This window comes from Aythya ferina, assembly GCF_964211825.1.
Source record: "Aythya ferina genome assembly, chromosome: 8".
Taxonomy (NCBI): domain Eukaryota; kingdom Metazoa; phylum Chordata; class Aves; order Anseriformes; family Anatidae; genus Aythya; species Aythya ferina.
Window position 1 is genome coordinate 26,996,647 of NC_140304.1, and position 24,648 is coordinate 27,021,294.

At 38.5% G+C, this 24,648-nt stretch overlaps 2 protein-coding genes across 5 annotated transcripts in view; one reads left to right on the forward strand and one right to left on the reverse strand.

The window, feature by feature from the left end:
• The window catches only part of RNF11 (ring finger protein 11), a 30,446-nt gene extending 28,768 nt beyond the window's left edge, over positions 1-1,678 (forward strand). For both annotated transcript variants that reach the window (XM_084528400.1, XM_084528401.1), the window contains exon 3: positions 461-1,678. In XM_084528400.1, coding sequence (XP_084384526.1) covers positions 461-632 — 172 coding nt within the window. In that variant the 3' untranslated portion in view covers positions 633-1,678. The remainder of the gene's footprint in view (positions 1-460) is intronic.
• Positions 1,679-2,111: 433 nt separating this feature from the next.
• The window catches only part of TTC39A (tetratricopeptide repeat domain 39A), a 53,256-nt gene continuing 30,719 nt past the window's right edge, over positions 2,112-24,648 (reverse strand). For all 3 annotated transcript variants that reach the window (XM_084528395.1, XM_084528396.1, XM_084528397.1), the window contains exons 10-18: positions 23,934-24,001; positions 23,744-23,803; positions 22,812-22,973; positions 21,029-21,120; positions 19,843-19,963; positions 17,755-17,866; positions 15,696-15,810; positions 15,036-15,152; positions 2,112-12,019 (exon numbers count right to left, since the gene is read on the reverse strand). In XM_084528395.1, coding sequence (XP_084384521.1) covers positions 11,899-12,019; positions 15,036-15,152; positions 15,696-15,810; positions 17,755-17,866; positions 19,843-19,963; positions 21,029-21,120; positions 22,812-22,973; positions 23,744-23,803; positions 23,934-24,001 — 968 coding nt within the window. In that variant the 3' untranslated portion in view covers positions 2,112-11,898. The remainder of the gene's footprint in view (positions 12,020-15,035; positions 15,153-15,695; positions 15,811-17,754; positions 17,867-19,842; positions 19,964-21,028; positions 21,121-22,811; positions 22,974-23,743; positions 23,804-23,933; positions 24,002-24,648) is intronic.

Here is a 24,648-nt window from a genome sequence, read left to right on the forward strand (position 1 = left end):
CTGAAAAAAGGGCCATGCAGAAGCCTCTTTGCTTCATCCTTCTTTGCTTTCCTGCTACGAATTAAATCTACTTTCTCTCGTCCATACAATGTATGTCTTTTTCACCATCCCCTTTATCCTGTCTTCATTGGGAAGTAGTTCCACGCTGCTTCTTCCTCACCTTTGTGACTCCCTTTTCCCATTACTAATTTTACGCAGTCTGCTGAGCTGTCCCCTCCATGCCTGCAGGCTTCCTGCCTTCTGCTAACACTGCAGTCGTGGGCACGCTGTGCAAAGAGAACACCAAGAGACGCAGCGCTTGGTGGAGCCAGCACTGACGTAACTAAGAAATCCTCGCTGTATCTACAAGTAGTTAAAGCTTGTTTCACGTAGACATACCCAGTAGATCTTACACTGCTTTTCCTCCCAACGTGGTACGGCAACAGCAGCTTAAATGTGTTAACAACTTTTGTTTCCCCAGATGTGTCATTTGTATGATGGACTTTGTTTATGGGGACCCTATCCGATTTCTGCCGTGCATGCACATTTACCACCTGGACTGTATAGATGACTGGTTGATGAGATCCTTTACCTGCCCATCCTGCATGGAGCCAGTGGATGCAGCACTGCTTTCATCCTATGAGACTAACTGAGCCAGGGTTTCTCCACTGAACCTTCGAGGAGGCCATCCACTTTAATGGGTTTGATCCTTTTGTCATTCAGCCCAAAGAGCCAGGAATTAGGAATTAAGATCATGCACAAAATATCCATTTCCTAATAAATACATTAAAAATATTCCTGAATGGCTGCAAATATTGGGAAAAAAAACATAGTATTTTAGAGACTATAGAAAAAGTAGGTTGTTATTTTTAATGTAAAGCCTTGACCCACCATTGTCTTTTAATGTTTGTTCTTACACCCATATATAGGAATTGTAAAGTGTTACAGCAATGTAAATGTTTAAACTGCGTGTATCCAATTTTATTAGCAGTAAGATAAGAGTATTTTTTTTTCCTAAATAAAGTAACTTTTTTGTTTTGATTCTTTTCACAAGTCCTGGCATTTGGGTCAAGGCTTTATTAAAATCTACATTTTATAACACTGGCACAAAGAAATAGTTTTAAGCTTGTTTGCACAGTTCTTCTTTTTTCTTTTTTTTTTCTTTCCATTGGAGATGGAATTCATTGCCTTAGGTCTTTTTAATAGTGTATTGTTATTGTTGGGCTGGCTCTATGCTTGAAAACCAGTTTATTTATAACCTGTTAAAAGTGCTATATTTTGTTTGCAGTTAGGAATATGCAGACTTCAAAGTGATCTCCTAGCTTGTAAGCAAACTGAGATGCATTATCCCTTTTCTGCAAGTGATGCTGGATATGAAGATACAAAACTGGTCCTACAAATTAAATTATGCTATTATGGTTTTTATAACTTGCTTCGGTTTCGATGAAACAGTCCTTACACTTGCATGTCTACTTTTTAACTTGATCAAGTTAAAAGTGGGGACGGATGGACAATAAATAGTTAAGCTACCATAATTGGAAAAAGATATTTGGAACTAATGTAGCACTAGCATTGATCACTTACTCTACTTTTTTCTCCCTAAAAATGGTTGTTTTTAATCACGGGAAATGGATACTGCATCTCTTGTTATTGTAGTTCTTAGGTTATCAGAAGTTAAGAATAAACATACTGTATCTCAGTCTCCTGTATTAAATGTATCTGTTAAGCCCTGCTGGCTGACACATCAGTCCACCAAGCAGATAAGAATCAGATATGAGAAAAAACTTGCTCTGCATATAGCGCAAAGTTTATATAAACACAGACTGTCGTAGTAGCAGTTGAGGGGGAAAATAGTACTGCTATAGCCAGAATGACACCATTAGCTTATTTCTGCAGCAAAAAGTACGTGCTTGTTAAGAGATGGGCTAGCAAAGATTGTAGCTGTAAAGGCCTTTTATTCACTTAGCATGTTTGTTTTTTTTCCTTACTGTACCCTGCAGTGACGTTTATACCTTCAAACGCAACACTGATAACATTGAGAAGTCTTGGTCTTGCAAAATGAGATGCAGTCTCAAGTTAACCACAACAAATCAGGGAATGTTCTTGATTGTTTTTCATACATGGTTTGAGGACTCGATATAACAAGTTGTGTTTAAAGACCCAAGTACTTTGATGACTTTATGTATTTACCATATAGAAGAATTGTGCATGTCACCAGTAACTTTTGAAGGGTTGGTCAGCAAAATATAGAATCAAAATGTTGATTTATTTATCAAACCTGTAGCTGACAGCAACCTGCTCACGTAGAGAAGAATTTCAAGTTGCAGTCAGAAGCAAGTCAAAGCAATCTACAGTTCTAGATTCACTCAAATTGCTATAGATCTATCTGGACACAATTTTGTGCTTAATTCATACATACCTAATTACGTGGAGCAAAATCTGGGCAGACAGACCTGAAGTTGTGCAATATTTTTCAGTGCAAAATAATTGTTCCTTTTCATCATTCCATGTGTGTTCTGTTGTGTCCTTTGTCTGTTTTGGGGTGTTTGTTTTTGTTTTGGGGTTTCAATTTTTTTTTTTCAGCGTAAAACAATGTCCACATTACGTATTAGTTTCTTTTATCTTGTTAAAACTGGCAAATGAACAATTTTAAAAAGCATCATTGTCACATGGGTATTAGTCTTTATTTATTACTAGACTTGATTAAGGAAGATTTGAAAGAAATATTGACTGGTTACTGACCTGAATGCTTTTTTAGGCACTTTGTATAGTTGAACTTTTAACACTGATATACTTACTGGGCTAAGGGAAAAAATTACTTTTATTAAAATGTTTGTTAAATAATGAAAAGGTGTGAAGGGCTAAAACTAGAGTTGATTACACAAGAACATTCCAAAAAAAAACAAAAACACATCAAATCTTAGCTTAAAAACAAATGTGTAAATATAACAAATAAATCAAATGATTTTTTTCAAGTTGTTAGGTGCAATGCTGTTCTGGATGATTCTTAATTCGAAGTAATTTATCTGAATTCAATGCAAAATAACATGTAAATTGAATTTTAGCTACAGTTATGAAACCAGATCTGTGTCTTATCCTCATCTTACAGATGGTGGAATTAATATTTGCCTCCTGTCCCAGAGGTGTCCAATAAATTACTTGAACTTTAAACATATTAGTTCATTTGCAGCACTGCTGCTTCCTATGCAGAGTCTGCTGCAGCCCTGGGCTGGCTCTTGCTCTTCTGGCCCTGTTTGCCTGCAGCCACTCCTCTGACAGTGCTGCATGTTTCAAGGTGGACAGGCCCAGAGCTAAATGTTTGCAAAACAATGTCAAGAAAAAAAATACTCTCCTAGCCCCTATGTTCAAGTAATCGAGACTGTAGTTGCATAAAGTGAACTAGAAAAATGTTGCTTTAAAGCACCCTATTGGAGGTGTGCACTGCAGTGAAAAGTGGCCATACTTTAGACCAGTACCTGGCAGAACAACCCTGGCACAGCCCAAGGAATACCTGCGTGCATCAGCAAGGTGAAGCCCCTGCAATCTCAGGCAACAATGCAAGAGACACAGACCTGGAAAACCCATCCACCTGTTGTCATTGCCAGACACCGCAGCCTTGCTGCGACCCGCAGTCCCAGTCAAGGACCACGACCTGCCACAGAGATGGAGCAGGTGGGGATAAAGGGCATGGCCACCATCCGAGGTGCATGCACAGCAGGGAAATCATTGGGCTATATTTACAGCTTACAGTAGGAAAGAAAACAAAATCCTCACAAATCTGAGGCAAAAGATACTCCATTTCATAAAGACCTTTATGCTTAGAAGTTCTTGCATGCTACTGGAATTATCGTTTTAATCATTTTATGTCTAAAGACAGGGTAATACCGACTACCTTCTGCCAGTTCATGAGGTAAATCAGAGAGACAAACAGAAAGTTTGTACCCAGACAAAAAAAAAAAAGTGCAGGGAATTTCTTGGTGAAGAGGTGGAGTTGTGGAAAGGCTCTAACCACATAAAATTTTCAAAGTTCCTACTACCTTGCAACTTCACAAGACTGAAAGCAATTATGTGTTTGGAAATCTGACAGGCCTCTCTTTGCAGTGGTAGAAGTGTACACTTCCAGGCTAAAGCATTATGAAATACCTGAACTTAAGTTGCCACAGTTTCAAGACTTCGACATTTCCTGTCCTTGTGCAATGGTGGTAAAGATGAAAGTACTTCTGCGTTGGACTGGCAGTTAAATAAAAAACAAGACGGCTAAAACCAAACACACACAAGGCCTCTGATCAGTTAAATCCTGGATTAAAAGGGACTTACAAAGTGGATGCTAGTCAACTGAAAATACAGTTTATTACAAACACCAATTTTGTACTAAAAACATACACACTGGTTGATAACCTATAAAAACCATGAACAAAATCTGTCCCGAAGAACACTTCTTAATACCCAAAATAAAAATAATCTTCAAAGATTTAACTTTCCTATTATATAGAATTTCACTTTGAAGAATATAATTTATGCTAACCATCCTTTGCAGATTATCTTGCATTTAAATATGTTCTGGGATAAGAGTTCAAGGCTTTGGAATTCTTGGTATGAAATGTAAAGCCTTTTGATAAAAGGAATGGTCCAAACATAACCCACAAAAGCATCCTTTTGATTTAAGCAGGAGTAACTGTATTTGCATGCTGCCAACTGGTTTGTTACAATATCCACTCTGTACCTACACTGCTAAGTAAAAGTTGCAGAAAGGCGTCTATATAATGAAAAAACACTAGTGAAAATGCCTGCCTGTGTTTCTAGCAGCACAAAGGGATGTAAGTCACTCAGCAAGAGCGGATCAACTATGCTACAACCAACCAAAAAGCCCCCAGAAAACAACAACAACAACAAAAAAAAACACTTAAAAACTATTATTTGCAGCACCAAACCCAAGAGAGCGTTTGCCTTTATTTTAAATGAAAGCATTCCAACAACAACTCAGCACACACCAGTTTCTGCTCAATCCACAGCACATACTAAGAGCACTCTGCCTGCCTACACCACGTATTTTGTTCTGGACACAGGCCCTGCTCTTGCTCACTAACCACACGTTTGCCAAGGCCCTCGCTGCAGACAGACAGACAGACGCCCACCTTCGTAGCATCTTTTTCCTACTCCTCTGCACAGACCCCTCGGTGGTGGCTGCCTGTCTAATCAAGAATGCTGCTGTGTGTGAGCACGCATGCACATATTTTTAATAACATATATGTACGTATGTCACAGATCACAAGCTTTCAGTATTAGCAAAGGCATTACGGGTGGGCTTCCTGCTGCTCCTTAGAAGAACCAAGGATTATTTGCATCAGCGATGAGCCCGGCATCACGGAACGGAAACCTTACCCCAAGGCTTCCCAGGTACCTGGAAGCCTTAAAAATGGAGGCCAGAGCAAATACCAAAACTGCAACTGTCCTTGGTGGTTGCTTCTCGAAAGTCTGCAGCTGCCAAGCGGAGGCTGTGTAACCTTGGAGTGATGAGAGCAGTACTGAGTACCTGCTGGAAGATGACACTGAACACAACCCCTATGTTGTATCTTCTACAGTCATCACTGCTTCACCTACTGACTTTTGCTGAGCATTGGAGATTCTGGCCCTATTTTCCATTTTTGCACGGCACCAGCAGAGGTTCCCTTTAGACATGCCACAGCACCACCTTCACCAAACGGGCAGGAAAAGCACCGCATTAACACACACAACACCAGCTCATCCTAGAACTGCACCTACAGCACCATCAAAACCAAGCACGGCTCCTGTGGCTCCAGCACTGCAGACAAGCATCAAATACAGCCCTGGTGTGCTAAGGCGTTCCTTACCTCCACACACTCTATGTGTGGCTGTGTAAGAGGATCAGTGAGAGGTGAAAAACATCCAGAAAATTGCAGCTTCTACTTCTCTCTCTCGACAGAGAAAAGGCTCAAATCCAAGTTACCTGCCTCAGCAGAGGACCTGATGTCCTGCTGGACCTACTTGTGTTCAGGATGCAAACACTGCTCATCTTGCTTGAAATGACCTGGGAGAAAAAGCAAAACAACAGGAGATTCTGCACGTTTCTTCTACAAAAGAATTGAGAAGTGAGTGAGCAAAGCCAAGTCAGAGACTATTAGTCTGAAACCCACAGAATTCAGTCTGCATGGTTTTTCGTTTACTTGCTGTTTAAAAAATCCAAATCCAAGTCCTTACTAGACCTAACAGTTGTGCCCGCCTTTCCCCTTCACTCCTGATAACTGCCCTGTCCATTTCTGGACATTCTGGGTGGGGATAACATGACATCAGAGAGTTCTTCCATCAAAAAGGGTTTGCAAAAGCAAATGAAGGCTGATGGACACTGCGTTATTTCCCTGTTGGCTTCCAGGATGAATGCAACCTTGATGCCACAAGGCTTGTGATCTGTGATCATCCCTCTCAGGCCCACACCACCAAAACTGGACTTTTTGTTAGCAAGCATTCGATGAAATAACAAACTGATGCTCTGAAGCACACGCACGTGTTGGGGCTCTGCTCTCTGCACACCTTCCACACTCTCCCTCATGAATGCAAACAACCTTCGTACCATGTTACTGGGATCAGAGACTCTGCATTTGCTGGCTTCTTGCACTGGCCCTCTGCAGAAAGCAGAGTCCACGAAACGTTGGCACGCAACCACTGGCAGGCACAGATAAGTGGAACAACAGACTCCAAACAGCCACAACTACATTTTTGTTAACATGCCTTAATCCAGGAGCCCCTACCCCTACCACCTGTATTCCAGCAGCAAGCCTGCACAGAAGTTTAAGTACCATTTCTGATAGGTATTGAAACAAGTCAGTAGCTATGATATCCAAATCGACATTTTTGTAGCAACCTCACTTATTTTAACAAAAGTCAGAAAGAGAGAGCCTGGACGACTTATTTAGAGGAAAGTCATAATCTTTAACTATCACTGGCTCTCACAAGTACAGAATGCAAACACAACATTTGAACAGCTGTTTTCTCTAAAATAGCTGAATATTATGGCCCCTTTTTGAGTCTGATTACTATTTGGATGAATTGGTAAGAAACAGTCTTACGTAAAAGATGTAAAAAAAAAAAGAGATGTTACATGAAAATGTTGTTACAGTACTTGACTAACATGAGATAAATGATTTTTTTCCCTCTTTTCTGTTTTTTTTTTGTTTGTTTGTTTTTTTGTTTTTTTTTTTTGTTTTTTTTTTTTGAAGCCAGTGTGCTGGCTGGATTGTGACTGCTTTGGTTTGTGTGTTCTTTCTGTAATGTAGTCAAGGAGAGTGAAAGCAAGTGGAATTCAACACAACACATAATTCTAAATAAACATTTTGCTTGTGTTCAGCCAGCAATGAAAGAAAGTAGGTCCAGAGATTTAAAAAAAAAAAAAAAAAAAAAAACCACACAGAAAACAATGGAACAAAGCCTGGTCCTTCCTACAAAAATGTTGAATTCGGAGCAAACACCATGCAGAATTTTACCACAGTGCAATGCAGGTATTTATTAGTTCTCTTGCTGTTCATAAATCTTTGAGACAAGGACTGGACTTAAAATAAAGTACGTCTTTTTTTTTTTTTTTAAAAGCACCTGAAGCAAATCTGGAGAGTATCTTTTAAAAATATTTTATAATGACAAATCATTCCATTATAATACTTGCCAATACACACTCCGCATGTTATCTATCACAAAAGGGTATTTGCAGAACATAATGAGAAACGAAGCAAGTTCATTTCTAGTCTGTTCAGGTTTTCCAATCTTGTTCATCAGTGACGTTTCCAACCATTAACCATTTTCCTGTACAGCAGTAAACAACATGACTCACCTCTTTATCTTCTTCTCTTCCTCCCAGAGGGGGAACTGTGGAACGCATTGTTTTGGTCATTTCATATACATGCGCATTGCAACTGTGCTTTTATGCTAGACCAGGCAAAGAAACACATCTTGCAGGTGGAACAGGAGGCTGAGAGTGCTGTATTTAAGCTCTTGGGAGTGCCTTTGGCATTCTGGGCTGACCTTTAGGAAAGCCTTGCTTCACAAACAGGAGCATTATTTTACTGCAGATGCTGCCATTGGGCCCGAGATACGCAAGCAGTCAAATCTATCACCCTACGATCTTTTAGCTATCTTGGACCCAGGCCACAGGTCAACTAGAAGTACTAAGGCACTGAACTTAATACAGAATTTAATGCCAAAACCAGTGTGAAATGGGAGGAAGTGTTTGATATGATCCTGTTCTATGCTGCTAAATTTCATAAAAGGCAAAGTTTCCAAAGCAAAGTTTAGAATGCTCTATCACTGCAGTGTAAATGAGGGCAGCGTTAGAATGGGGCAGGCTTTAAACTAACCACCCGTGACAGGATGCATTAATTGCAGGTCATCATAGGACTGCATATCAGTAATAAATCAAAGTGTGTTCCTGTGCTTTAGTTGAGCAACCATAAATGGGTATTTCCAAATAGCAGTAGCTGTATCACGTTTGTGAATTCATCACACTTTTCTATCATCAAGAAAACCAGGTTCAGCTTCACCCCGCCGTTCTTTATCCAACAGGTTCTCTCATCTCGTGTTATTTATAGGAGCTGTTCACATACAGTTAGATTTTGTTAGACCTCAGTATAAGCTGCTTGCTGCTAGCTTTCTAACCCATATCCTCCCTTCGGGTCAGTGAGAGGGCACATATGCATGACTCCACACATCAGATCTAATGATAACAATTATCTATCTTCATTTTACTCCTTTTCCCTCCCTTGCCACTACCACATTCAGAAGACACTGATAGCACAAGGCGAACCACGGCAATTGCTGCAGACATCCAGGAGACCAAATATGAATTTCTCCTTGGCTACTGACAGGAAACCACACATCAGTGCTACTAAATAAAATATATAAAAAATAAAAAAATACAGTATGCAAGTTTTATGATAAAAGTCCTACTAAGTGCAGAATACTGAACACTACTTTCTGCTACATGAGTTAGTAGTTTTCGTTTGGTTAACTTCTCTGTCTTTGCTGAGAATTGAGAGCTGATACCAGCACTTGTTGGCTAAAGCTTATTATATACAGAGGGTTTCTTGAACATCAGTCAGACCATGCAGTGTTTGAAAGCAGAAGGAACTGCTTCTTCTTCAAATGAGGCATTGGCTATATCCATCTGAAGCAGTACCTAAGGTTTCCTAAATCTTAGGCCATGGTGAAAATCCTTGATCCGTGATTCCATTAGGGTATCCACTATTTTCTTGTAGGTCAATACACCGAATTCTGAAGCTGTTTGAGAACTTCTCACACCAATTGTGCTTCCCCTAATTCATTGTACTTAAAGCAATTTACCATTCTGGAGGGCTCCTTCGGGAGGAATGCAGCAGCTTCAGTAGTAACAATGGAAAGGTTCCTCCAGCCTGAAAGACAATCCCATGACAGATGTTCCAGATATCGATATATTAGCTGCAGCCCACACTGACACCACTGAGTTTCTGATCACTAGCCACAGAAAAGAAGCAAAATGAAGTATACTCGTGAACAAAGAGTAAAAGCAGACAATTCAAAATGTAACGTATCTAAAAATCAAGTCTGACATACGGTGGTAGCATACCAGATCCTCCATGCATCCTTTAGCAAGCAAGGTTTTATTCTCCTTTAGTGAGTTCAGAATAGTACAGTCCGTAAGACCTTGTTGCATGATGGAGGTGATGTTTCCTCCTGGTTGGGAGCGAAAATGTGAGAGTAAAAGCACAGACTACTTGGTCATGACCAACTACGAGGTCCCCAACTGAAGCTGGAGATCATGCGTGTGATACGACGGGTGTTTATGTTCGACCAAAGGTGAGTATGAAAATCTCGAGATTTTCATCACTGCAAAGAACCAGGGAAGTTGATTGCATGTCGCACAGTATGGCCTTTGTGCAACGCATCTGAGAGCACAGGCACAACTCAGTTGTGGGTGAAGTTTCAAAGAGCATTTCAGTGGCCTTGAGATGAATCTACAGTCACAAGGATTGTTCACTTTCTGCAAAGTACAGATTATGCTAATTCTCATAGCATTGCTTGCTCAAAAGATGCTAAGACTGCCAAAATGTTTGAAAAGAACACAACTGGAAGAAGAGGCGTTATATGCATGAAATAGAACAAGAATCTTTTTTATTCTATACAAAGAATGACTGAGTTTTTACACGTAAATTTTGATGTGCAAACGTAAATAGCATAACTGTTCGTACTGAATCGTATCTGAATTGAGAATTTATCTGAGAAAGTCACTTTAAAAAAAAACGCATTCTTCACCTATAATTTTAACTTGGGAAGACTTTTATAAAGGGTGTCTATTTTTAATACAATGCAAGTTTTCACTGTTGAGGAACAGGTGGTTCTGTCTCCGTGCATATTAATTTGCATTATAAAATAATGTCATTTCTTTAGAAGAGGTAAAAGCAGAGCTACAAACTGTCAATTTTCTCTTCTGCTGGGAACAATCACTTTAGAAGGCATATTCACTGTGAGGTACTTATATATGAATCTTCCTGACAAGCATCTCCACTGGAGAAAAAGGGCTGTCAGAAGACCTCCCATTGCCACATACCAGAACAGCTCACGGGGAAGAATCTCCTTCAAAAGGGAGGTAGAACTGTGCCCTCAAAAAACACAGGTGTACACAAAGAGCTAGCCTGGAGAACAGTAAGTACAGTGCAAATTTGTTTTTTGACTTTACCAGTTTTGCAGAAAAGCAGCAATTGTATGGCAGACAGCACTGGAAAAGAGAGCTAGCCCGTTGCTCTATTCTCAATGCCCTACTTCCTCACAGGTTCTCCAAAAAGATAATAAAGAGCAAAAAGAAAAAGATCTCCTTTGTAAATGGCAGAGCACCCTGCCAAGAGAGCCTGCTTCTGCTCCAACCCAAGTTTCTTAACACAGGAAACACTGCCATACGGTTTCTTTAAACGTGGACATCTCAAGTAGGACATCTCTAAGAACGATCATTTTAAGAAGAAATTGACTGTCACAGTAACTGTATGGCTGTGCAGCCAGTGGAATATTGCTGTTTCTTAAGTGACCTTCATGGACTTGTGCTTTGAATACGATATAAGCTTCAAATCATGTTTGTTCTGACGGCAGAGTTGTTTCCTAAAGTCCTCCCATTTTTAAACTTGTCAAAGAAGAGATGCAGTTTTATACTTCCATCTTATTCTTTTTTTTTTTTTTTTTTTTCCTCTCTAAAATCCTTGGTAAATCATTCAGGCACTACAAGCAGCAGACTTGACATGAAGACAAGATTAAGGAAAATGTCAAGATACTTGCAGAAGGGAGAACATTTTCTTCACCAGCAAGTTTCTTACAGCAGCAAAAAAGCAGCTACTAAAAGCTAGTAAAGAGACATTCTATGCACAATTGAAAATGCCCAGGATTGAGAGCTCCTCCCTGCTGTGTTTCTTGTGCACTGAGATTTTCTCACATCATTTCAAGTAGAGACTTGGAAAAAGAGAAGCTTCCTTCTCAACTGCTAGCAGTATGAATTCAAATGAACGTTTAAAGCTCACTTTGATTAAATCCATGAACCATGGGAAGTTTAGTGTTGCTTTTTTTCCAGTTGTTCCACTTTATGTTCTATCTCGCTTAGCAGATGTTGTGAATACAAGGAAGAAAAGGCACATGATTGAAAAGAGAACTACACAGATGTAAGTATTCAAAAAGCCACTGTTGAAAAAACAATATTTTTATGGGTTATAGTTGGTTTGATTTTTTTTTGTTGGTTTTTTTTTGCCATTTTATCACATTAATGTTTTATGCATCACCTTTAAAATTTTAAATGATTTGGTTTCTCAGTGACTTGAAAGAGAAGGAAAAATAATTCTGAAGTGTCAGTAATTGTCTGCACCAAAGTTTGCAACAAACAGCACATCAAAGAAGAAAAAGTTACGACACTGCCGAGGCTCCAGAGTGCATTCCATTTTCTGGGGAGGATTTGGCTTGATGCAGGGCAGCTTGAATTCTGAAATGTGTTCTCGTTTCCATGGAGTAATTCTTGTAGTTATGTCTAAAACAAAAGCAGATCCACTCTGATGAATATATATATATTTAAATATTTTCAAGTTATCTTTATATTATTGTTCTAAGCAAAACAACTGTAGACAGCAAAAAGCCTTTTCTTCACAAGCTCCTTTGTTGCCTACTGTAAAATACAAGGCATGTGTTTCTAGCCAAACAATGTAGCTCTTTGTTCTTTATTTGTAGTTCTACTGTCTGGCAATTACCAGAAAAATATAGCTTAATAAGAAATTGAATCTGTTCCACTCAATCAAAATATTGAGTCCATATTAAATATCCATAACATCCACTTAGTTTGCATTCAGAAATTAGGTGGTTTTTTCACTCCCAAAGTATGACTGACGAATTTGAACACATATTTTCATTATTTTTTTTCCTCATTTTAACAAGATGAGGAATGTGTGCTAACAGCAAGGATTTAAACATTTTGCAGCAGTGATATGAACCTTTGGTAAGTATGGTAAGGACAGGAATGAGACTGACAACCACTGATAACTGCTAGGCAATGTAGAATGAACATTGTATTTCTAGATTATTAAAAAGCTGAAAAAATTTGTAATTCAAAGATGAAGTTTTAAATTGCCTACATTTGGTACAGTGGTATAAAAAAGAAAGATTTATATTTCAGTGATACCTTTTATTCTGAATACCTATAGTTGTCTACAAGCTACTTGCCAAATCACAATAAAAGAATTTAAGAAACATAATAGAAACAACACCTAGGGAAAAAAAAATAAAAAATAAAGATAAGATTTCCAAGACTTCCAAAGCAACAGAGGTGGGATCTGCTGTTCCCAGGACCACAGGGAAAATGCAGACCTTACTGGGAACCAACATTTCAACTCCTGAAAAATGGAAACAGAATCTAGATACCAATGAGGATTAGACCATGCTAATATTCTTTTAGCGGATACCATCATCTTCACAGAAACGTTACATCAAGTATTAAGTAGTCTATATATTTTAAAAGCATTTCAGCTCAGAATTCATAATTCAAATCAGTCATGGAGGCAAGCATCTGCCACTGTGGCAGTGTCAATCTCTGCAAAAACAAGGGACTCCTCACCCATCCTACACCAGCTTGGAATTTTATGTATGCAGCACTCAAGAGGCTGGCTGAGGCGTGGAAATGAATGGGTTGTGCTGCATGCTGATCTGAAACACTTTGGAGATTTTGCTGAAAACTAAGTAGATTTTGTCACGCAGATATTAAAAAATGCCTCTTGTGTTTCTCATCAGCAGGCTGATATTCTTGCTTATTGCTTATGGTAATACAAATAGAAATGTTTCCATGCATGATCAAGCCAAAACTGTTTATTATCTCATTCCACTCTTTCTCCTAGAGTTGAAACATTCAAGCCAGCAGCAATACGTGGATTTAGGTCAAGTAAATCAAGCATCATGCACAAGCAGAGCTCATCTCCACTCCTGCCAACAGCAAGCATAATTTTGCAATCCTGAAATCCACCACAGACAATGCCTTCTCCCCCTAGTGGCTGAAAAGACACTCAGCATTTTTAGCTGAAGGCTTATAAACCTCTGCATTCTGATCAAGTATATATAATGATACAGGTGGTAACTTAAAGGTTGTACTTTTTAGTGATGAATTGAAATAAGACAGCCCCCCCTTTTTTTTCCCACATTTCCATGAGTTTTTTGAGCATAACAAGCCCGAGTATTAGCCTTTCAAACACTGGGTAACGAGATTTTTAAGAGCTGCTATCTGCTGTGCCCTTCTTTAAGCCAACATCTTCCCTTGAGGTGCCAGGTGAAAGGTGGGAAGGCTGAGCAGGGACTGGCAGCTGTACCAGACAGAGTGAGAAGCTCAGAAGCAGTAATTTCTAGGCTTCTTTTTAAGATTTGAGCAAAGAAACTGAGGATTTGAGGCAAGGCGTGCTTTGAGGAATGTGAAATTGACTGAAACAATTTCCATTGCGTTTTGCTAATGCAATTTTTGCTATTCCTAATAACTTCCATGAGTCCACAGAGAATCAGGCTCATGAGCACAGGAGATTAAGAGCTGCAATATTTTAATTTTTGTGTTGACAGGCTTTTGGCATCAGCTTCAGCAGACTGATTCACCATTCATACATGTTGGACTGACTTGGACAAAAGCTCAACAGAAAAAACTCTCCGCGACTTCTTTGGAAGTTGGGGCCAGAGATCAGTTTTGTAGCAACACACCTGCAGCAGGGGCTGGTGTGATGCTGTGCACTTGGAAACGTGCAACATTTGGCCTCATTCAGCATGCAGGCAGAGAGGTGAACTGCCCTGGTGCAGGATGCCTGAGGGAGATGAAGGCTGTTTGTTTTGGACTGCCTTTTTTTTTTTTTTTCTTTTCTCTTTTTCTCCCTCCCTCCCCTCCCCCCATAGAAATCTTGGCTCAGCAGAGAAGCAAAGACTGGGACAGAGGCAAAATTCTATTTTGTTGATTTTATAATAAAGAACATACATGATCCAGTCCAACTATTCCTGATAAACCTACTTGGATAGAAACATCAATCACAACGAAAATAGCAATGGCAGGTGTTTCAGCTGTCTTTCAGATGCGGACGAAAGAACACAAAGATAAACGAAAACTGAAACATCATCTTCCGTGTATTTCATCAAGGAAAAAAACAGCACTGCTAGCTATCAATCTGAGTAATATTATTTCAGCCCTAACACAGAGCTTTGATTTCATCTAATACATCTTCTATGAATAAATAAATAGACTACAAAGACAATTACATTTAGTTACACATGGATTATTCCTTATGGGAGCCCTTGACATTCATATCAAGATCTTTAAAATTATTTTTGCTCTTATCAGAATGGATTGGTAACTCACAGACTGAACGATCAGATAGTGTCTACTACCTGAAAAGGCCCCAGCCAAAACTAGGGCATGTCTGCTTCTGCTGAATAAAGGAAACAATGAGTTTGTGCGGTATTATCATGTCTGCTTCCTACCCATCAGTAAAATAACATACTGACCCGTCAACAAAGACTTTTTAATTGCTTACTTTGCTCTTTCCAGTAGTTTTATTGCTTCTTCTCTTCTATCCTGGTCCAGATACAGTAACGCAAGCTCCAACAAGGCATTTGGAATTAGATAATGGTCGTATTTTATCTTCTTCTCACTACATTGGAAAAGAGAGAGCCTCAAGATCTTGAAACGATATATTATTTCCTTCATTTAAGAGTTCCAAAAACAAATAAATAGGAGATTAGCTAAGATCAGAAAGAGCAATCAATCTTTATCACACTTGTGTTCGCTACCCAAAGCTACCTACCAGGCTATTGAAAGTGTACTTTACATAACTATCCTATACAATTTATCTCGGGATTTTAAAAATATTCCCTTTATTATGAGGGAATTATTTGAAGAGGTGACAATATTATGCATGTATATATATATTATATTATGAAAAATTTTATATTATGAAAATTTTATGCATGTATAGCCCACAAAGAAGAAAAAATCTCTTAGTAAAAAGTACAGAATTACACTTCCTCCTTACATGGCTAACAATACTGGCAATCAAAATTGTGATAGAGAAACAAATGAAATATATACTAGAGATACTGTACTCCTCCCCTTTGTATTTGTATTCAGGTTGTAGTTACTTGGCAGTTTCTGAGAAATTCAAGAGTTCTCCTGCACACCAGGTATGACAACTTACTTTAAGTAGATGTAATTAAAATGGCCTTCTGCCTCTGCAATCTTGCCCAAATGCTTGAGGCATAAACCCTTTAACAGTTTTATCACGCACTGGTCATCTGCTAGCAATTCTGTAGCTGCAAGATGAAGCAAATGGCACATTTTAGAAAACTTTAGAGCACTGGAGACTTTCCTCCCTACAGAGAAACTTGCACAGGTAGGTGTGAGTAAAAGCTCTTTACTGGAACACAAGACAGAAGGAACTGAATGATCCATTAAGTTCATTAAGAGCAGTTTCCTGCTATCGCAGACAAACTTGTATCACGAAATACTAGCTAATAGGAATTTCTGCAAAATGTATGATACCACATCTTGAGCTATTGAATTTCAGCTTATCTTTACTACTGGAGTCCTTTACCTACTTCTTCCTCTGCCACCCCAGCTGATTAATGCTGACACATTCTACATGGAACAGTTGTTCCCCTTTGGACTGTGCTGTTGGAGGTCCTGATCCAATTGCAGTCACTTGTACATGTATTGCTAAATCCAAAAGAAACATCTATATATAATGTATCACCAAAGCAAAACTGCGGGAAGATGCCCAAAGACTATACAGCACAAACTTAGAAGGAACAGGAAAGAGGGCAAAAGGTGATACACTGAGTATGTGCCCGGTCAGATGTCTCAGGGCCACAGAAGAGTTATTTCATAAGAAAAACAAAAAGCAGATCAGTTATCTCTCCTGGACATCTGTTCCATGAACATGTTCATATGCATGCATCTCCTCTCCTTCTAATACAGCCTATAAACTGCTCCCAACTGCATAAAAAAATCCAAAACATTTATAAACCTACCCTAGACACAACTGTGCATATCAGATTTCCATTTCTAGATGTTATTTCTGTTAACAGATTGACATCTTATTGGTGTAACACTGTCACGCAGTACTGTTGGTGTGTTTAAAATACATTGCACTTTTCAATTATGTCTCAGAGTGTTCTGCAAACATGAATCAGCTTCCACAAATCCCTGCAAAAAGTTAGTCTTGTTCACTATTTACCAACTAAGAAAAAAAGGAATAGTGAAATAATTCACTTATCCAAAATAAAGTAGCAAAATATGTGACAAAAAGGGAAACAGTCAGGTGACTTCTACTAAGACGTCACTTTCAGTGAAAATATTTTTCTGTCTGTTCTCAAACAATTAAAAAGGAGATGGCTTTAGCCATTTCTTCAAGCAGCTCTTTCAACTCTAGAAGAATACTTGTGTAACAATGTGCACAGGAAGACCAGGTCCTAGAAAAGACTGCAACGCAGTGACTTAACCCACATTCCTTTGTCAAGATGGGATTGATCCTTTTGCAGGAAGGTGGAATGTAATAATAAGATCAAATGTTTAGTAAGGGGAGACTTAGTGATTACAGAGACTGGCTGCACTTCTCTAAGAATTTGGGGAAGATTGGCAAGAAATAAATGGCAATTCAACTTTCTCATGGATGGCTAATTAACTGACTGACAAAAGATGTGGTAGCAAAGCCTGTTCCAGGTCAATATTAACTCCTTTCTTATGCTCCATTATAGCGCAAAGGAAGCCCATCCCTGATATCTCAGCTTTCAACACACAAATATCATTCAAGTCCACTCCAAGGACACTCCCAATATCACTCCAAGGTCATGTTGTAAGTTGACAGCACTTTTAGAACAGAAGACTGACAGTCATCTTTTCCTCTTTATCCTTCAAAACTGAAATACAGTATCTAAGGATAACAAAGCTTCATGATCTAAGTAATCGAGTCAATTCATATGCTGATTTTGATCTACCAAAATAAACAGTCCTTAATACATGTCATAAACTATTCCTAATACACATCTGTGGGCGGAAAATAGCTTGCTACTATTGTAAGTTATTGCTATGATAAAAGAGGAAAATGAGTCCTATCTGCGCAAACAGTTTATGGCTTCATAATCTACCTTCCTCCTATGATCAGATTAACTTTCCTAACAAGTGTTTCTCTTTATTCACAGATATTATCTTTAGCTATTGCACCGTAAAATACCTGCTTAAACCATATCACTGATTACCTGGACTTCTTGCCAATGCTTCTTCTGCTTCAATTAAAGTCTCTAACATGCCTTCTGTTAGGTTGGGACATTGTCCAATTACAGCATAGCCATTCCAGATATACATCATTTCCTAAGGTCAGGGAGAGAAGACAGCATTGTTAATTACAGTGCTGGATAAACACAGCTATCAAATACTTGTTATCTCTGTATGATGAAAAAGTTACTGATTCCTTAGCTAAAAACTCAGTTCATCTAAACATATTTTCATTGCAAATGGAAGGTAGCTACATTGTTTGTCAGAACAAATTAGTCCTGGAAAACAATTGAAGAGCCATTTACTGCATTTTGACATTCCGACAAACAGGAACTTCTTTCATAATTCAACTGTTCTTAGGGTAACTTTAACTAAAAACTATTGTTTTAATTCCTGGTTGTTATTAGGGTTCTCCCTTAGAGTACATCACCAGACCAAATGTATTGAAGTGGCAACTGCGAAGAGCAATTGCAAAGCTAATGATGCCAGTTTCTATAGTATTTCCCATTGGTCCTCATGACAAGTTTTTTGTTTTTATGACCTAATATGAATTTGATAATTTAGAGCTTTTATTTAAAGTTTCTGTACAGAATAGCTGACTTCTAGAGCTACTGTAAAACAAGATGTTAGGCTAGAATAGATGAAATGATGTTAATCATTATTAAATGATGTTAATGTTAACTGGTGTTGAACTTACTGTAGTTCAACAGTTCTAGTGTAAATTTATTACCATGGCTTAGATTCACAAGTACTCAAACTACATTTATTCTAGGCTAAATATTTAAGACTTCTCTCCTCTCAGCAAGTCCCTTCATATTGAAAAGAAAAATCCTAAAATGGGATTCTGCACCCATTCCACATCCTGAGTGCTTTCAGCTGTTCAGCTGCGGCATCTGCTGCCTCAGAAATGCAACTGCAGCAGAAACAAAGACTGCAGTGTCCCTATCACCCCAAGGAAAGCCTTCAGCACAGAAACCCGCTTTGTTAAAACTCCATTAGAATAGCCCAACCAAACTCCAGGTGTGTATATTTATTGACTCTCTACAATTTCTGAAACCTGAAAGGCAAATCAAAAAAATCTCATCATTTCCTCTCATTTCAGCCTCATGACTTGGTTGAAAGTGGCCACCAGTGAATACTCACGCTGTGCTGTACCTTATTTGCAGGAGACTATGTTTGTTCAAGCAGCAGTGTGTCACATAACCAGCTGGTGGACTGAGAAATGACTACTCACTGGTGTCTCCAAGAGGATCTCCTTGCTCAGGCATTTTCTTAAAGAGTATTTACTAATTATCCATCTGTTTCTCAGATAAAACAGCTCAAGGCACTGCAAATGTTAATGCCACTGAACTTAGCAGACCTGTGGAGTCAAAATCTTTTATGTTCTTTTACTTGGTCTTTGCAGACAGATTTTTGTAAGTGCACCATGTGCTAGACAATGGGGGCCTTATACAGTTGATCTTACCTGGCAACTGGGAACTAGCCAGCACTACAGGCAAAAAATAAAAAATAAAAAATAAAAAATAACTGTATGCAATAGCTCTCTGGAGTATCTAAAGAGACTTGGCTATGTTTCATCCTACCACCCCAAGCTGCTTTGAAGAGCACCACATTGCAAACATTCAGGGGCACATTAAGGAATCGCTTACACAGAGCCCCCAGTTCTAGCATTGGTTTCTTGATTTTTTTCCACTCTTTTGTACCTCAAAGTCTTCTTTTAATAGTCTTAGTAACTGACACATGACAGAAGAGACCAAGGGCAAAGTTCCTCAACAGGTAATTAAAAAATACTGATAGGAGCATGCCAGTCCATAGCTAGAATAATGAGTTACACATGCAACACATTTATGTGTCACAAACAACTGGCTTAGTTCCCTGTGGCTGCTGCATGCCCCAGTTTTACAGCATTCCTTGCATTCATTTGGCTTTGTTTTGGGAACATTCCAGTCTCTTGCAGAGGTTTTACCTTAGAAACACGGAAAGATAGTATTCTAATTATCTTGTTTTTGTTTCAATAAATTAAAAAAAATGTAATGGGTAGGGGGCAGGGGGGCAGAATATTTCTAACTTACCAAAGGCGGAACAGGTAAAGGAACAGGGTTTGAAGAAAGATATCGTCGAGCTTTCCGAATGGCGAACTTTTCTGTAGGCAGTGATTTCCCTGCAATTTTCAGTTTCAAGCTGGGAACAATCCTGAAAGTTAAAAAAAGAAAAAAAAGTAAGGAAAAAAAGTAAGGAGTTTTTCCTCTATGAACGTCTGGGACAACAATATTCAAACTCTAAAAAAAATAAAAATAAAAAAATCTAAGTGAAGAGAACTTTAAAAAGCTGCTACACACCCAGCTATTGCTGTCTCTAGGGAAGCAGAGCAATACATATTCACAAAAGCTGTCTTTATGTAGGACATACATATCTCTTTTAAGCTTCCACTTTAATCAAGCAGCAGAAATAAGGACTCTTCCCCACCCAAAAGAATAAATTAGGTGAGGCACCTAACTTATAAATGGCCCATCTTCACAGACTAAGAAAGAGGCAAGCTTGGCTTTTGTCAGTGTTCCTCGCATTCTCCCAAAGACCAAACTGATTCCCTTTGCAATGGATCCCAAATCCAATGAAATCTGCTTTTAATAATTACGTAAGATATGGAAGACCTGAGAAGTATCAATATATTTTAAGCACGTTAAGAAGTGATATTGAAATTTTACAGACACATTCTCAGAAAAACAAAGTAATTAATTTTGTTTGGCCCAGCAAAAGTTAGGCTTTTTTGAGCTTGATCATTAGAAATATATTAAATTACTGGGTCAATAATGCAAACATTTACTTGCACATGTAACTATTTAATATTGGTCCCAGACTCAAAGCCCAAAAATCAAATTGTAATGATTCAGTCTCCATTAGCTGTTACAGGCATCCATCTTGTAACGTAATCCACTAAGGCTTTCAGATCTTACATGCCATTTTGGTCAACGGAAACAATTGAAAAAGAATGTGAATGGTACATGCAACTACACCAGCTACCGTATGGCTGACAGAATTAATACCTGTCTCTAAAGTATTTCCAGGTCAGTAGAAATCTCCTGTCTGAATTCAGGGTCTTTTTATTCTAAGGGTAGTGTTTCATTCTTCAATTTCTTACCAATTCCAATGCTATTTGTGCAGATCTTCCAGACTGCACAATGAGTAATTCTGCCTCTTTTCCATATATACCGTGACTTGATATGAAACTGTTGTTAACTGAGAGTTAACAAATTTTACCTAAATAATTCAACTTCATTGTCTCCAAAAGGACTGCAGTCATCAGGTCCAAACATACTGAGATAAGCAGCTTTCATGTAAATATAGGTAGCCTGTAAATGCAATCAAGAATATCTGTACAGAAAAATGAATTTACAGCATCACCATTATTGATTTAAAGAACAAAACAGTAACAAAGAGGAAGAACTTGCTGCTTTTGCTCACAAATAGAAATAATCTTATGAAATTTTAGTCAGGAGATAAGTATTTAAAAAAAAAAAAGGTAATTTTTTAAAATCTTGAATGCCTTTGTTTTCTTTATCAGCTCATGTTCACATTCCAAGAACAAGCGTACAACTATGTATCATGCTTGTATAAAATACATTTTTGTATTACTCTCATGAATACACACTGGAAACCTTAAGAAAAGGTTGGAGAAAAAAAAAATAAACAAACCATATGTTTTATGCGTCCAGTCACAACTTAGTAGCATATCTCAAATATTAAGTTCTAGAAAAAGCACAATAGTTTTTAAAAGGTTTCCTTATTTCAGATTATGAAATGTACTGACTTCACAGGGACTTGTGAGCAATTATATATTCAGCAACCAAGGAAAGCAAAGCAGCAGAGGACATTGCAATATTTGGAACAGCAGAAAATGACAGTTGTGAGTTCTTGAGCAGTCTTAAAGACTGCTTTAAGGAGTCTACATTAACCATAAGTTTCAGGAGTTTTCAGTCAAAGCCTAAAATATTTTTCCTATCTATTTCTAGCAGAATGTAACAGTCCATTTATGTGACCATTATTTACTTAGTTCATGTAGTCAGTATTTTGCTCCTATTAGGTTGTACTTGCAATAGGTTACCTATTGATAAGAAGCACCTTTGCTGCCTCTAGGCCTGTGCAATAAACTAAAGAACTCTACATAAAGTTTAAAAGGACATATATTAATATTAATCCTACAGCATTTCAGGATATTAAAGCTTCTAGTCGGGTAGTGGTCCATCACTAAACAAAAGTCCTGTGGGAGCTATTCAGACCAATGCATCTGACTGAGAGCGTTGCTGGAATACCCAGGGGCATGAATCCCTGCTCCAGATTTTGTCCAACTGGAAGCATTGTGAGAGCTGCTCTCCGGCTGTTTGGACCTTATGTCAGCTTTGGTTGCACTTGGCCAATATATACCATGTGCAGTAGAAAAAAACAGAGATAACACCTCCTTATCCACCCAGAGTGATCACACTGAGGAGAAACAAACCAGTGAACACCAGTTAACCCCACCCACCCACTCACCAGACTTTAAAGCCTGACAGATTTTCCTGTGGTTCAAGTGAAGGCGAAGGGAAGAAGTCTACCAGGGTTCTGGACTTGAGAACTTCTCCCTTTCAGATGCACAGGGCAAGCTGCATTGCTTCTAGTTGCATTTATTATCCTAGAGGCACCATCATGGCTAATCTCACTCATCACCAGAAGAGCTTGTAATGTTAAGAAAGAAATGACAACTTGCCACTAACGGCAATGTGTTGACAAAACAATCAGTTAATCCACAGCAGAACATCTCTAACAGTCTGTTCTTCATCTACAAACAAGGCCCAAAAGGTTTCCATTTGACCACAATCTGTTCAGATTCGAATGTTCACAATTCACATTGTTTTGAAAAAGCCACAGCAGACCTGTATTTGTTTTATAATTTTCACCCAGCTCACAGATACCAAAAGTCAACTCTATTTGATTAAAAGTTAATAGATAATACAGGGCCTTATACCTGTCATTAAATATTTCCTTCTTGTTCTGCTCAACTTACCTTTGACCAAGTGTTTTCTTTGCTTAGCAGATCTGCATAAAAGAATGCCATCTTCCACTGGCGCTTGTAGGTGAAGCACCACATGAGCTCCCAGTAACACATGTGATGAAACTGCTTCCAGTACTGCTGAGCCTCGCAGCATTCTTCATACCTATTAACTGCCTGAACACAGAGATTTCCAAACACTGCCTTAATCACATGTAAATGCATGTACAACAAAGCTGTAACAGACATTTGGTCTTCATGATCTGCTTCCATAGCTCCTGCAGTTTCCAAATTAAAAACAGCCTAGTATTCCCCAAGATCATGTCTGCTGGCTTCACATAAGAGTTCCTTGGCTCCACAGTCATCCTGGGGTTAGCAAGTTTACCCCTGCAACAGAGCTCCCCATTCCTGGAAGTTTTATGGAAGTCCTAAGTACAGGCAAAATGAATGCATGTACCTAGGGAAACTGGGAAACTAAAGTCAGAGGACAGATGCTCAGCTGACATTTGTCATAGCTCCAAAGACTTCAAGGGAGCTACAGCACTGCACATCAGCTGATACTGTGTCTTGGAGTATTTTTGACGTGTATTCTGCAACACCCTAATTCTTGCAAGTCTCGTATGACTCTCCATTCAGACTTAAGGCAAATGATTACCATAGGATGTTGTTAAAGGTACAACTCACTTCAGGATAGGAAAGACAATGACAAAACTGTGTCATTAATAGTAGTGGATTAGGTTATCACCAGAAATCAAGGATAATGATATGAGCTGGTGAAACAAGCTGGTCAAAATAGTTTTCAAAATTCCTACTCGTATTCATGAGCTATAAATTACATACAGGCCAGAGACACAGGAAGCATTAACTAAAACAGAAACGTTGTTCCTGTAGGAGCTTTTCTGAAGCTTTTGAGGCTTATTTTTTCCAAGAGCAAGTGGATTACTTACCGCATCAATGTTACCCTTCAGTGTTTCTATCCTGCCTGCAAAAAACAGGAATATGGCTCCCTGTAATAAATAATAATAAAAATACGAGTATTCTTTAACAGTTTTCAAGCTGACCATACAGTCTAGATCTTTGTTATTTGGCAGGGAAACATTAAACAATCATACCAATCTGAATTATGATTGATTTTACCTTTGGATAGCGAGCCAAGTAAGGTTTAAGTAGCCTTTCTGCCTCCTCAACATTTCCTTTTCCTGTCCCTAAAATGCATAATAATGCAAGTAATAAAAACAGTAAAAAAAAAAAAAAAAAAAACAAAAAACAACACACGCACATACAAAACACAAAAAACAGGAGGGCAAAGTACTGATTAGCCATCCTCATCTGGCCGATACAGAAGTTCCTCTATCTGTTAAGTTGGGTATAAATACAGTTTCACTAAGCCAGCAAGCAGGAAGATTCAAACAACATTGTGCTTAGTGACTTGAAAATTAATTTATGAGTAGACAAACACACTTTGAAAAAGCTCTAACAGTAGATGACTGGGAAGTATATTCTTTCAGAGAGAAGCTATCAACTCTAAAAAAAGATAGAGATGAGCAAAGTATTCAGGAACTCATCTCACTCACAGCCATGATTTCAGCTTCCCAGTTAATACACCTGATTAGAGAAGAAAGATTTAGTTCTCATGACTTCTTTTGCTACCCCCATTTTCTCCTTTCTTATGCATTAAACAAACCTCCATCTTGTAGATTAAGATACTCTCTTTGGTTATGATCACTACTGTAAAATCACCCCAAAATGACATATATTTAATCTGAGTGTGAACAAGTATTTCACCAACAAATAGGTGTTGAAACCATCTTTTTCCCCTTTGTCTCCCACAAGAACTAATCAAATCCAAGAG